At 36.0% G+C, this 13,000-nt stretch overlaps 4 protein-coding genes across 6 annotated transcripts in view; 2 read left to right on the plus strand and 2 right to left on the minus strand.

The window, feature by feature from the left end:
- Positions 1 to 250: 250 nt before the first annotated feature.
- LOC125490323 (cuticle protein 8-like) lies at positions 251 to 4,299 on the minus strand. 2 transcript variants are annotated; one of them, XM_048629232.1, is made up of 4 exons: positions 3,744 to 4,299; positions 1,448 to 1,675; positions 920 to 1,093; positions 251 to 436 (listed from the first exon to the last, which is right to left on the minus strand). In XM_048629232.1, exons 1-4 carry the CDS (start codon positions 3,759 to 3,761, stop codon positions 335 to 337), a joined length of 522 nt encoding a protein of 173 aa, XP_048485189.1. In that variant the 5' UTR covers positions 3,762 to 4,299; the 3' UTR covers positions 251 to 334. The 2 variants fall into 2 exon arrangements, with proteins under 2 accessions (XP_048485189.1, XP_048485188.1); XM_048629231.1 differs by lacking the exon at positions 3,744 to 4,299 and having other exon boundaries at positions 1,448 to 2,202.
- Positions 4,300 to 5,337: 1,038 nt separating this feature from the next.
- LOC105391266 lies at positions 5,338 to 9,097 on the plus strand. 2 transcript variants are annotated; one of them, XM_011563082.3, is made up of 6 exons: positions 5,338 to 5,776; positions 6,057 to 6,215; positions 6,813 to 7,264; positions 7,699 to 7,879; positions 8,102 to 8,222; positions 8,346 to 9,097. In XM_011563082.3, the coding sequence occupies exons 1-6, from the start codon at positions 5,498 to 5,500 to the stop codon at positions 9,002 to 9,004; spliced, it is 1,851 nt and encodes a 616-aa protein (XP_011561384.3). In that variant the 5' UTR covers positions 5,338 to 5,497; the 3' UTR covers positions 9,005 to 9,097. The 2 variants fall into 2 exon arrangements, with proteins under 2 accessions (XP_011561384.3, XP_048485176.1); XM_048629219.1 differs by having other exon boundaries at positions 6,057 to 6,140.
- Positions 9,098 to 9,162: 65 nt separating this feature from the next.
- Positions 9,163 to 10,075, minus strand: LOC105390345 (39S ribosomal protein L47, mitochondrial). Its single transcript, XM_011561996.3, has one exon. It carries the CDS (start codon positions 9,974 to 9,976, stop codon positions 9,221 to 9,223), a length of 756 nt encoding a protein of 251 aa, XP_011560298.3. The 5' UTR covers positions 9,977 to 10,075; the 3' UTR covers positions 9,163 to 9,220.
- A 388-nt stretch (positions 10,076 to 10,463) lies between these two features.
- The window catches only part of LOC105391393 (bifunctional heparan sulfate N-deacetylase/N-sulfotransferase), a 95,477-nt gene continuing 92,940 nt past the window's right edge, over positions 10,464 to 13,000 (plus strand). The window contains exon 1 of the mRNA XM_048629326.1: positions 10,464 to 10,686. The gene's annotated coding sequence lies outside the window, so the exon portion shown is untranslated. The remainder of the gene's footprint in view (positions 10,687 to 13,000) is intronic.

Below are 13,000 nucleotides of genomic sequence, written 5' to 3' on the forward strand. Positions count from 1 at the left end.
TTGCATTTAGCAATGACTTCATTAAATTAGGAATATCAGTTTTCTTACTCTGAAAGAAAATTTTGCAGATCATTCTAGGTTCTATACATATCTAGGTGACCTAGGTAGGTTACATTCGTATTCCCTTCCAACTCTCTTGATGTCCTTTCAGGAAAGGTTAATCAAGGCAGATCTAGGACCAACTATTGCTATGTACAGTACTTAAAGGATATTGCTAGTAATGTGTTAAAATAAAAATGAAAGATGTAAGTAACATTTTGTAAATAAATTTTATAAAAACAGTGCTAATAAATTAATAGTGAACAAGATAACAAGTTTTTAACAATAAATAGGACTAGTAATCTCTGTGTTCGTCGTCGTCGTTTCCATTGTCCTTGGCGTGTCCGTAGTGCACTGGTTTCAGAGCCTGACCACCTGCTTTCTTGTGGACGGTAGCCTGAAAACCAAAAAAGTGTAGTTAGTTACTATACAAAGTTATATAATATATTATGAACTGTAGTTATAAAACCATTGATTGTCGTTAAAAAAACACCAGACATTATTGCGCAGACTTTGGTGAGTCCAAAAGCCATATAGAGCCACGACCAACAGTATATACGCAAGGTAATGCAGTGTTTATAAAGTAACTTTTCAGTGAGTCCCAGGTTCGATTCCCTGTCGAGGCAAATATTTGGAATGTTGGCAATAGGGCCCATTCACATATGCGAGCCGCTTCCTGTTACCTTAGCACTAAAACATAACACTAGCGATAACTGCCAGTTTCAATAACTCTATCAACCGATGACTGGAAGTTACTTTCATACTAAAAGTTAACGTGTCAAAAACATAATATATGAAAGTAAGAAGACTACCTACACGAGACACCACATATGTAGATCTACCTACATTTGTATCTACTACAAATGTTGACTGTCTATACCTGGAAGCCGTTCTTCGGGTCAGCAGTATACCGCACGAGCCGGATGGAGCCGTCGGGCTCCACCAGCGAGTATTCTCCGTGCACCACGTCGCCGTCACGGCTCTCCTTGTGGCTCTGCAGGTTGCCCGTGTGCGGGTCCTCTACTCCGTACGCGTAGTGGTAGTCGGGCTTCGCCTGGGGGGATAGGTGTTGTTAGGGTAGGACGCAAAGAAACAGAAAGCTGACATTTGATACAATTTGGTTGAGTCTTTATTAATTCTTAAATATTTTTGGCGATTTCAGAGTTTAACGGAAGGATTTTGAATTAATGATTGGTGAAAACACGCATTTGGGAAGTAATAAATAAGGAGCTTTTAACGTCTAAATAAGAGTGAGCTGAACCTCCGTTAATCATTTCTTCAACGTGCAGGAAGACCATAAAGTTCTTGTACACGCTCCGTTCATTCACTTATCTCTACGAGAGCTCTCTACATTTCCACCTCCAAGTACCTCCAGCTATGAAACATAACAGTAGCTCCCAAAACTCACCACATAATCCACAGTCTTCAAGTGCGCGTATTTGGCCGTGTCCGGGTGTATTTTCCCCGTGTGGTGGTCGTACCCGTAGTCGGCATGCTGCTGCGCCGGTAGACCCTCAGCAGCTGCCACCTGAACCTCGTGGATCTGCCCGCTGACTGGGCCGCTGAACTTGTTGTAGGAGTAGCCCCCGGGCGGCGCGCTGACTGCTGAGGCGGCTAAAGCCAGGATGGTCATGGTCTGGAAACAATGTGGAGTGGCGTGATGGGTAATTTTTAAGATGTGATTATTGTTTAGTGCCATAGCTTTTACCTTTTGGTTAGGTACTTATATATGAATTTCTCAATCTGAATGTAAAATCTAAAATTCTGAATCTATTTAATTCAATTACGTAAGTAGGTACCTATATTACTTACAAAAATAATGCTCTACCTAGACAATGCTCTAGATTGTAGAGTAACACAATCTATTGTCAAAAATTATGACAACGCGGACTCATTCCTACTCAATGTGTTGTATAAGGTAGATAGAGAAATAGTGACGCGATTTGTTGTGGTTTCTGGATCGTCAAATTGATAAAAGTAAACTATATCACTTTCATTCTACTTCTGGGACCACCTCTGAAATCGTTACGTCATGACAATAGAAAATAGACACAGAGATCGACCTTCACGGATTTACAGAAAGTGGGGAGGTTACTCAATAGTTCCGTTAGTTAGTTGAACCTTGAAAATACCTTTCAATGTCAATTTAACATTATTATTCAGATTTTGAAAACTCCCACTTTATCTGTGAGATAATATAAATATTAAGTGGGTACTAAATTTAACTGTCCGATCTTCAGCAAAACTACGATGACGATTGTTATGAATTCGCAATCTATGCCAATTTTAATGTACTTAACAAATTATTAAGTAAGTATTTTTTTTTTATGCAGCCTGTGTCGTGTCCCACTGCTGGGCAAAGGCCTCCTTATAAACTGACCACCGTTCCCGATCATAAGTAAGTATAATAATTTATAACTATTTTCCTGAAAGTTACTTACCTATATTTTTGATAAGTAGGTGCTTACCGAAGTACTTTATAGTAGTTAAGTAATATAATTATTTTTTCACCAACTTTACATTTAACTATAACTGCCGAAAAATATACCACTACTTCTAATGTAAAAAAAAATTAAAAACCGACTTCAAAAAACCACTAAAAAGTAAGAAATAATTTAAAGTTTAGACCAATCCTAGGTCACAGTACAAATATACCTAAGCAGGTACTGTTCTTTTTTGATGTTGATGCGGTGACAAAGTAGTTACAAGTAGGTAGTAGTAGTAGTAGTCTGAAGAAATATGGCACTAAATTAAAAAAAGAACAGTACCTGCTTAGGTATATTTGTACTGTGACTGTCTGTGACCTAGGATTGGTCTAAACCTTAAATTATTTCTTACTTTTTAGTGGTTTTTTGAAGTCGGTTTTTATTTTTTTTTAAATTATTATTATTTTATTACTTTTAGTTTATTAGCAATAATTATCAATCAAAAGTAAGATGCAAATGATACCAATATGTCCTACTCGTTAATACAAATCATTCAAGCCCAAACACGAGGTACTTGCTATATACCGTTGAGGAGTTCCCTTGACTGCCTTCCGTTTCCATCATCAGATCCGCTCAAGGTCACCATCATATCTTTTTGCTATAATAACAATATTTACGGTCTAAATTTCATAACAATCGGTTGATAAGTGCCCAAAATGGAAATTTATACCCCTGTTTTTAACCCTTTACCCACCCTTGGAGGTGGAATAAAATTCTGAAAAAAATGGGACCACCCCTGAGCTCAACCCAATACATCAAAAAAAGAATTTTCAAAATCGGTCCATAAATGGCTGAGTAATCGATGAACATACATAAAAAAACATACATACTGACGAATTGAGAACCTCCTCCTTTTTTCGAAGTCGGTTAAAAATGGGGTATTCAATAGTGCTTGAGGGCGAACCCTAAAAATAATAGTGCATCATCTCTTGATTAATCTGAACTATAAAATTAATAGTTAGTTAATTACCGATACTTTGCTCCTAGGTTGTTGTTATATTATTTTAATTAAATAATTAAAGGAATTTATTTTAAGTAAGTAGGTAAGTAAGTATACTTACTTATTTTGCCCACTGCTTTAATTCAGGCTTATACTGCTGAAGTTTCAGGGTCTTTAGTAGTGTAATTAATTACTTATAACAAATATTTATTATGTACTGATTTATTTAGGAATGTTGTCTTTATACCTACTTGTACGTATAAATATTTATGGCCTACCTTAAAAATGAATGCCATATTTTACTGCTCACTTCACTGGTTCTCTCAAAAAGGACTCACACTAAACTGAATTCAGAAATGCGGGGTCTGTGGTTTTATAGCTAGAGGTTATCTAAGAAATAATAAGTGCAATCGTGAATTTGCCTTAGTTTGTTGCGGCAAGGTATGAATCAATAATTTTTCGATACTAAGGGTACCCACAATGGCATTGCGTAGGTTAGTTCCGCCGCGGTTGCAACTGTCTCAGGCAGGGTCACTCTCTCCAAGCAAGCTTAGCGTCGGCTTGGTAAAATGGCCCACAATAATTTAACTCTAAACTACCAAGGTACGAATAGTTAGAAGAATGGAGGATATTATTAAGAAAAGGCCAGGAAGAAGAGGAAGAGGTGAGGTAAGCCAAACACCTAACTAGGTATAATATCGAATACGCACAAGAATGGACTGGTAAGGTTATTTGTGAGTACGACGAGCATCACCGCCGTTTGAGAAAGGATTGAGAGATGATTTTGTACGAAGGTGTTTGTACTTGTGGTTTGTACAATAATACAGTACTGGGAACTGTATACGCTTTTATAATAAATTTTCAAATGAAGCAATAAACCTTACTGAGCAAAAATTTAAGAATTATGTTAAAGCTACATTATGTAGTAAAGCTTATTATAGTATAGCTAATAATTATTTAAACGACAAAAACCCATGGTCTTGTCCACCTCAGCTTAGGCTTGAAAAAATTCAATGGATATAGGTACTTAAGTAAAATTGTACTAACTAGATATATGTAAAAATTGTAATAGATATAAGCAAAAAGTTGAAAAGATGCTCGAGGAGTTTCTTTCGCCATTTCTTTCCTCCTCAATGACGGGGCCTTTGTGAAATGGTGGTAGATGACTACCGACAAATAATTGTAAAATTTTACGTCTTTTAAACCATTTGACTTTGACTTTGTACCTACCTATGTAAGTAGCTTCTAAGTAGGCACCTACTTAATCAAGCATTCTAACACTGAAAACTGCACACTGCATATAATGATAGGCTTTTATCAAGGCGCCTCAGCATCAACAAGATACCAATTCATTGAGAATGAATGAACGTAGGTTTGGGTGTAGACCCGAATCCGCTTTGTTTTATGTAAGTACCAATCCGTCAAAGGACCTATCGTATGTCGTATGCAAGGACTTTGTATTTAACAAAGTCCTTGGTCGTATGTCGTATGTCGTTGGTCCAGCAGCAATGGACCAACCAGAGGCATACAGGTAGTTTAACTCCTTGATCCTTCCTTCCCGATATTGGCTGATGGTTGCAGTTCACTGTACAATGTACATGAAAAGGAAACGATCCGTTACGATAATAATACCTAATATGACTGAACGATCAAGTGATAGTTTATTTGAATATTTTAATCCGCATATTACACTTGCACAATTTTTTATAAGTATGTTCGAGAACTCCAGTTTTATTTGTGGGTTTGTTTGATTTGAAGAACGTGAATAGGAGCTGAGTGGAATAGGAGCATTATCGATAGACTATGCATAAGTAATATTTTCTTATCTGTGAATTATGTCAATGTCAAACATTATTGTTCTTGATTGTTTTGTTTTGGTTTAGTTAGAATTTTCACTTTCGCCGCCAAAGCGTTGTAAAATTCAATTTATTTGGTTTGTGTAGTGTGTATAATTGTACCTAATTAAAACTACCGCACCAAGCAATAAAGAACTTAGACAAACGCTTTGTTTCTCCCTGTGAAGTTATGAAAAATGGAGATAAATAGTCCCCATAAAAAGCGCGCAAAGTTACAGAATGAAGATAAGAAGAGGGCCAATGAAAATGAATCTAGCCATTCCAAACGTATTAAACCTGATGATGCAGAAATAGATGAAGATTCTCATCGGAAGAAAATACTGGCCATGAAGAAAAAGAACTTTATAACCACTTGCAAACAAGTATCCTCTCAGGCTTACTTTGACCACAAGGCGCGATTCCAATTAGTTTACACCCCAAGTTGTATGAAGGGAACAGCATGCAAACACCATCTAGTAAGTTTCTTTGATACTTAAGTATCTGCCTTCTGTTAATAATGACCACATAGATATATTTTATTAGTACTTGTCCTGTGAATTCATATGAACCAATCTGGAAGTATTTTTACTGAAGTGTGTTGTTTATAAGCTTTCACAATAATTTACCACCTTCCTACTAGGGATAAGGATTCAGTTTTACTCATCTAAGACAGTGTATTTTATGTATTGTTTACTCATTGTTTATTTATATTTTTTGTGGAAGTTAATATTAATACTTCCTCTTCTTAATTTTCAGATGCCAGCAAAACCAATTCCTGGGTATGCTGAAGAGTCATTCAAAATAGAAGTGAAGACCAACATGTGGTGCGAGGCTCTGGAGGTATGTCGGCTCTGCATCACCCCGCACCAGTATCTCACAGCCAATGTGTTGAAAGATGTTGTGGAAATTATTCTGGTTTGTAATTGACATGATTTAGTTATGATGAGGTTTTTTATGTCCTAGTTTTAAACCTCTTGGCTAGTATTAATATAATAAAAAATATATATAAATACCTTTACCGGTTTCTCTGATGGATCGTATCAGGAATGAGGTTATCCGTCAGAGGACTAAGGTTACCGACATAGCTGTCAAAATATGCAAGCTGAAGTGGCAGTGGGCTGGTCATATCTGCCGAAGAACCGATAACCGTTGGGGTAGACGAGTTCTCGAGTGGAGACCACGAACAGGCAAACGCAGCGTGGGACGCCCTCCTGCCCGCTGGACTGACGACCTTAGGCGGGTGGCGGGTAGTGGTTGGATGAGGAAGGCCGAGGACCGAGTGTTGTGGCGCTCCTTGGGAGAGGCCTATGTCCAGCAGTGGATGATTATTGGCTGATGATGATGATGATGAAATACCTTTAAAAAAAATACATAATTTATACAATATTTTCTGACCTAAATAAGGAGAAGGCTAGGTAGAAAAAGAATTCTGTATTTTAATAATATAACATTTTTATTGCGTTACTTACATTATTTTCGTATTAAATTAGTACCTTCTCTCCACAATTTCAGAATGCCCATGAGGACCCTGACATGAACTACTCTGTGCCAAGTCTAATAGAAGAATGTCAGCAAATACTGTCTCAAAACTTCAGTTCACACCCACCATGCCTTTCTAAAGGCATCAGAAAGTGCTACATCACTTTCCTCACATCACCTATGGAGTTAAAAGAAAACACATTTACCAATAGAACAGAGTTTGGCTGTGATAAAGGCTTAGTTAAATATTGTTGGAACCGGCTAGAATATGAAGTTAGTTCTTTTAGCAAGGATGGGCCTTTGTTGGACCGATGTGAGAACACACCCTCTGAAATGGTGAAGAGTGTGAAGGGTCTTCACTGGCAGAAGGAGAAGTTTGAGATATATGAGCTGTTGGACAGAACAGCAAGGATCGGCCGGCTGATGGCTGTCTTGGAGAGTGTGGTAGAGCTGCTACAGTTTGACTTGGCTATTTGGCATTCCAGGTAACATAATAATTATATTTCATTACTCTCAAGGGCATGAAAATACAGATGCTGTTTAATTTATTGTTAGTTTTTGCTCATAAGGAAGAATTGCCTTTTCATGGTCCATGACATGCTTTCATAATAAATACATAATAATTGTGAATTACTAATGAAGACTACACACTTGAGTAACTTATCTATCTTAGCAAGTGTATGATATAAAATGTATTTGATAACAATAGTGTTAAAAACTGAAGTATTTTGTAGAAAATTGGATCCAGATAATATAGTTTTGTAGAAATTCAATAGCTTTTCATAAGCATATAAATTTTATAATCCACTTTGAAAAATTTTATAATCCACTTTGAAGAAGAAGCCTCCCCTATTATGTTGAAAACCTATTTGGTACCAGCACTACCACCATCTCACACTAACAATTTATGTCATTTTAGATATACCAACAACCAAGGCCGCCACATAATGAGATCCCACAAGCCTCTCCTGGCATTTATCTTGTGGTCTGACAATGTCCTGTACACTGGAGCTTGCAACAATAATTGTCGGCAGATACTGAAGTTATTTGTACTCTTTGTCCATTTGGGGTACCCAAAGTGTTATGTGGATCTTATGCTTGTAAGTTAAATGTAGTTCGCTTTGCATGAGGATAGATTTTGGTGTAGTGTATTGGTAAAGTTAAGGTTGGTTTTTAAAAAATAATTTGTTGCATTTTCGACATCAAATATTATTGCTTCATAGTTGTTTCTATACTTTAGATAGTTTAGATGGATATCCATTAATCTTAATTCTCAACAGAACTACATAATATACTTACATTTTCTGTTTTATATGTTTCAGACTTGGCTGAAATTGATTGTTCAAGTTTTCTACATCTGTGAGAGCAACTCAAACAGTGACTTTCCAAATACAGGAAAATATTGCATAAAATTTGCCAGAGAGTTCTACAAGATTATTGCAGGTGTGAATTGGACTTTTTACAAAATATTAATTGGGTATAACTATAGTATAACTTTTGCAAAGTTTGGCTTCCAGTTAGTCCACTATTTTAGAAGTAATACTAGCTATTTATTATATGTTCCAGATCTTCCCAATGAAAGTGTAACCAAAGTACTAGAAGCAATACAACCTACCTTTATGACATACCTAGTTGGGATTCTTCACCTGAAGTCAATACTATCGACCAAAGAGGATGAGATTTTAAAAATTATGATTGATTTTGTAAAGAAATCTGCATGGACGGATTTACCAGATAGCGATCCTAAAACGAAAATTGGAGTTATTAATCCTGTAAGAGCCCAACCAGTCCGGAGAAAATTAAGATTCTTGATTAAAAAGATTAAGAAAACTGTAAAAAGTACACCATGTAATGATGATAAAATGTGTTTCCCTAAGCATGAAGAGGGTAAGGGAAATTGTCAACATCTGAATGATCAAATGCATGTTGTTCAGACATTGTATATAACATTGCAAGCTTTTCTTGATGCATACTGTGTTGAGGATTTCCAAGAAAAGCTGGAAACTCTAAATGATAAAGTAGATCAAAATGAAAACCTGAGCTTGGATGATGGTGACCTATCAAATGACAGTTCCTACAATGTATCAGAAGGATTTATCAAGAAGTACAGGTCTATTTACCAAATGCTACAAGAGTTAGCAATGTTGTTACACAGTTTGAAAAGTAAGAATCAAATGCCAGACATTTTAAAAGTGTTTAGTAATGTTCCTTTGCTAGGATTGTGACGAAGCTAATTTCCTATAAGAAGTTGTTGAATTAGATAAGATAAGACTATTGTGTTATTTTTTATTCTGATTATAAAAATATTTTGCTATTCAGTAATATGTTTCTTCTTATACAATTAGTTTAAAAATAGGTGGTTAGTGTAAATAAAAGTCATAGATAGTTTAAAAATCAAAACCTATATTATCAATTTATACTACATATTATACTTAAATATCTTAATACTTAGGAATACAGTGTCCTCTGGATTTCCTGGAGCGCATTGCCTTTTCAACATCAACATCTGGGTAATCCATTCTCAACTTTGCTATATCCATATTAGGGAATCTCTTTAGCAATTGCTGAACATGATTGTAGTCCCGATTTCTAGATCTTCGCTCAACATTGTGCTGCTTTTCTTGGTAAAGCCGATAAAACTTTTTTACGGCAAAGCTATTTATAAGTCCATGTTTCAGGTAGGGCCTCACCCACCGAGTGTTCATAAACTTAGGTATAGTGTATTCTTTCCTCTCATACTTTTCTGGAAGACCAAATAAGTTGACAACATCTTTTGTAGTTCGCTCCCCAGTTTCGCCAGTTTCCAGCTCGTGGTATGCGACATTGCGTTCGCGGACAACAGTTTCTATGTTGTTCATGGACTCTTGTACTTTATCAATACGCTCAGGGTTAGGGAACAGCTTCACTTGTTCATAACATTCATGTTCCATGGTAAACAGCATGTTTCGTTCTTTCAACAATACATACCAAAGTTTGTGTAGATCTGTATTGGATTTAATGCGCAGCTCATCTAGGCGCCACGCTCTGCCCACTCTGATGTTGTTCTCTCCCCAGTTCTTTTTGTTATCAAAAAACTCCATCAGATCATTATGAGCTTTTGATGTATGGAAATGTCTATTAGCGACATTGACCACTTGGCCGTTAACGATGGGAAGAGAACGCTGGCACAAAATTGCTACATTCCGCAACAAATTCATTTTAATCAGTTTTAATTTAATTTGAGTTATTTTATTTTGTAGTTACCTACACTTTTAAGGTTATAAAATTATAAATGACAAAAAAAATAGGTGCTGTGCTGTCAGTGTCAGACTTGTGTCAGATAACGATAACAAAAAGAAATTGGTGTAATCTGTGTTTGATTATTATTCTGAGCATAAAAATATTGTGATCAAGGAACATAACTATTTCTCTAATGAAAACATTGATACAAACAACATATTTATAGACACTATATTGTATACACAAAACAAAGACAAAAACATGAGGACAGAAAAACTAAGAAGTACACAAAGGCGGGCTTATTGCCAAGAAGCAATTGGCAAAACATAACATTGTATAATCATATCGATTAAGATAGTTTGAAGGTAAATAACAACAGCAACAAAACACATAAAACTTTGCAAAACTTAAACATTACGCAACACGCTCTCAGTCTCTAAATAAGTTGTCTGTGACTCAGGTGTCAACTGTCAAACAGGATGCTGTCATGTTGTGTCAAAGACTGCATTGTGTTGTGTGCGCGGAATAAATTTTATAAATCTAAATAAAATCGGCAAAGTGGACTAGTAATGTTTACGTGAGCTTGTGTTTGTTAGAATATTGGATTTTACATATTGTGCCAGCGTTGTTTTGTTATACTTGTGTCTCTATGAACGGTCGGCAACGGTGGAGTCATACGGATACAAAGGTATTTATCATGCACTAACGTACAAAAAAAAACAACTTTTGTGGATTGCTTCACATCTTACACCGAAAGTTATGTTATTTATCCAGAAACAATTGATAATTTGTTGTATCTAGTAGTTATTGTTATGACTGCTACTTAAGTTCTTAATGTATTCATGCCTTAGTTTTTTGTTTGGCTTATAGGAAGTAAGGAAATTTATATCATGTTGGCTCTTACAAACATGTACCCTTTTACTCAAGTAAATAAGCTAAACCCAGGCTAAACTGCCTTGTACATAAGTTTTCAATAAATGCAACATGTTAAGAATAAGCTAAGGACTATGAAGTGTTCCAATCAAAAATATTGGCTGTAGTTTATTTACTTACTGTAGTTAGTCTGATATTTGAAAACTTTTCAGCAACATACAATGATCTAACAATAAATGTACTAAGCTATCAATATAAATTTTCAAGAACATTAAGTAATTAATTGTGATAGGGATTTAAAGGCTCTCATTTCATACTTACAAAAGAGTGGCCCAGAGTGTTATATTAACTTTATCTTATTATATGTTTACCCTGGGCACAGCTGCTGACATTTTTTTTCACCACAACAGTGACATATCAAGTCCAGCTCTAGTGTTTGTTAACAACACGCTAAGAAGGAGGTGTCAATGAGACAGCTTGCAGCTAGAAATCAAAGAACAAAAGTCATAATGTCATGATGATCTGAGGTTAAGATCCTACAATTTAGGACTGGCTCTTACCTCATAGAAAGACTGAGCATTGCCATACAGCGGGGTAATGCGGCCAGCGTCATAGGTAACCTAGCTGAAAGAGGTGGAGATCTGGCCAGCATTTTCCTTAAACAGTATTATTAGCTATCAACTAGTGATAGCTAATAATACTAAATTTATATATTCAGTTGGAATAAGTTAAATAATCTGAAATAAATATGAATACAACTTTTTCTACCACCCAAACTACAAAAGGTACAGGAAAACCAGTAAAATGTTACAAAAAATATATACTTAATATAAAAAAGAAGAAAGATACAGATAAAATACAGACTATTCACTTGATAATTAACTTAATAGGAATACATAAAATATATTACATGCAAAATAATTAAATACCTTTTCAAATGCTTATAAATGTATAAAAAATATATTATAATAATACAGTCAAACTAGCTGACAATGGTTTAATTGGCAGTTTGTGAGTTTGACAAGGTACAAAAGTGTACAGCTACTTATGCACCTGACTGTACCTACATATAATATCCGAGGAGTTACAAGAAAGTACTATTTATCTAACTTGCTAAGGGAAAATGCCTACAGAGAAGAGTCTTGCACTAACACCGAGCACTGAAACATGGTCACTAACCAGGAAAACTGCACCAAATCAGAGTTACACAGAGAGCCATGTAGAGACCATAATCTCACATGGGGATCCTAAGTTAAATTATCAAAATTTGTCTATTTAGTCCTGTAGCCAAGTAAATATTGACATAAATATCTATATTTACTTATATATTTATAATATGTATTGTAGAGACTAGCTAGTGACCGTGGCCTCCACTTAGCCTTAAAATGTTTGCCATGAAAGATTTCGGTCCTTCAGCACTTTTTTAAAGTTATAACTTCCATGGTATCCAATACATTTTAAAACTAAAATAGTTAAATCGGTTGTATACTTATAATTATAGAGATATAGAATCGGCAATGATGAGGATCATACTATCTCGGCTACTTGTCGGCCACACTCGACCCGCCCTTGACTCGCTGTCTATAGAGCTGTTTGTTATCACCACAATAGCCTACCGCACATTGTACAACTTATCTGCACCTCCATTATTATACCAGCCGTGTCCTAGCATTGCCGGGATGATTAAATCGCGGTCTGATCTCGCCATGATTAAGCGAGGGCGCGTTTTATCTCGAACGCCTGTCGCCTACATATGGGGACGGCCTTCGTAGTAAATGTTGGTAAACAAGTAAACTCGAATGTATAGTAAATAACGTGGACAGATAATCTTCATCGCTTCTCTGGGTCGAGAAATTTGCTACTTATAAGTAATCGTAGTGGACAGTAGACCCATCGACTATTATCGTTATCTTGAATTAGGTTTATATCAGCAGCAGACAGACCTGCCATGGGACAGTGCTCCGACGATGCCGAGCCTCTTATCCTCTTTGTCATGTAAATCCGTCGAGTTTTGCATGAGCGTCCTATGCAGATCTTCACCAATGCGAATCGAGATCGACGCAAAGAAATATCCCGCTTTAATTAAACAAACTCTCAAGAATATAGAGGGTCTATTGATATCGAGATAA

Source organism: Plutella xylostella, chromosome 22, assembly GCF_932276165.1.
Source record: "Plutella xylostella chromosome 22, ilPluXylo3.1, whole genome shotgun sequence".
NCBI classification, from domain to species: Eukaryota; Metazoa; Arthropoda; class Insecta; order Lepidoptera; family Plutellidae; genus Plutella; species Plutella xylostella.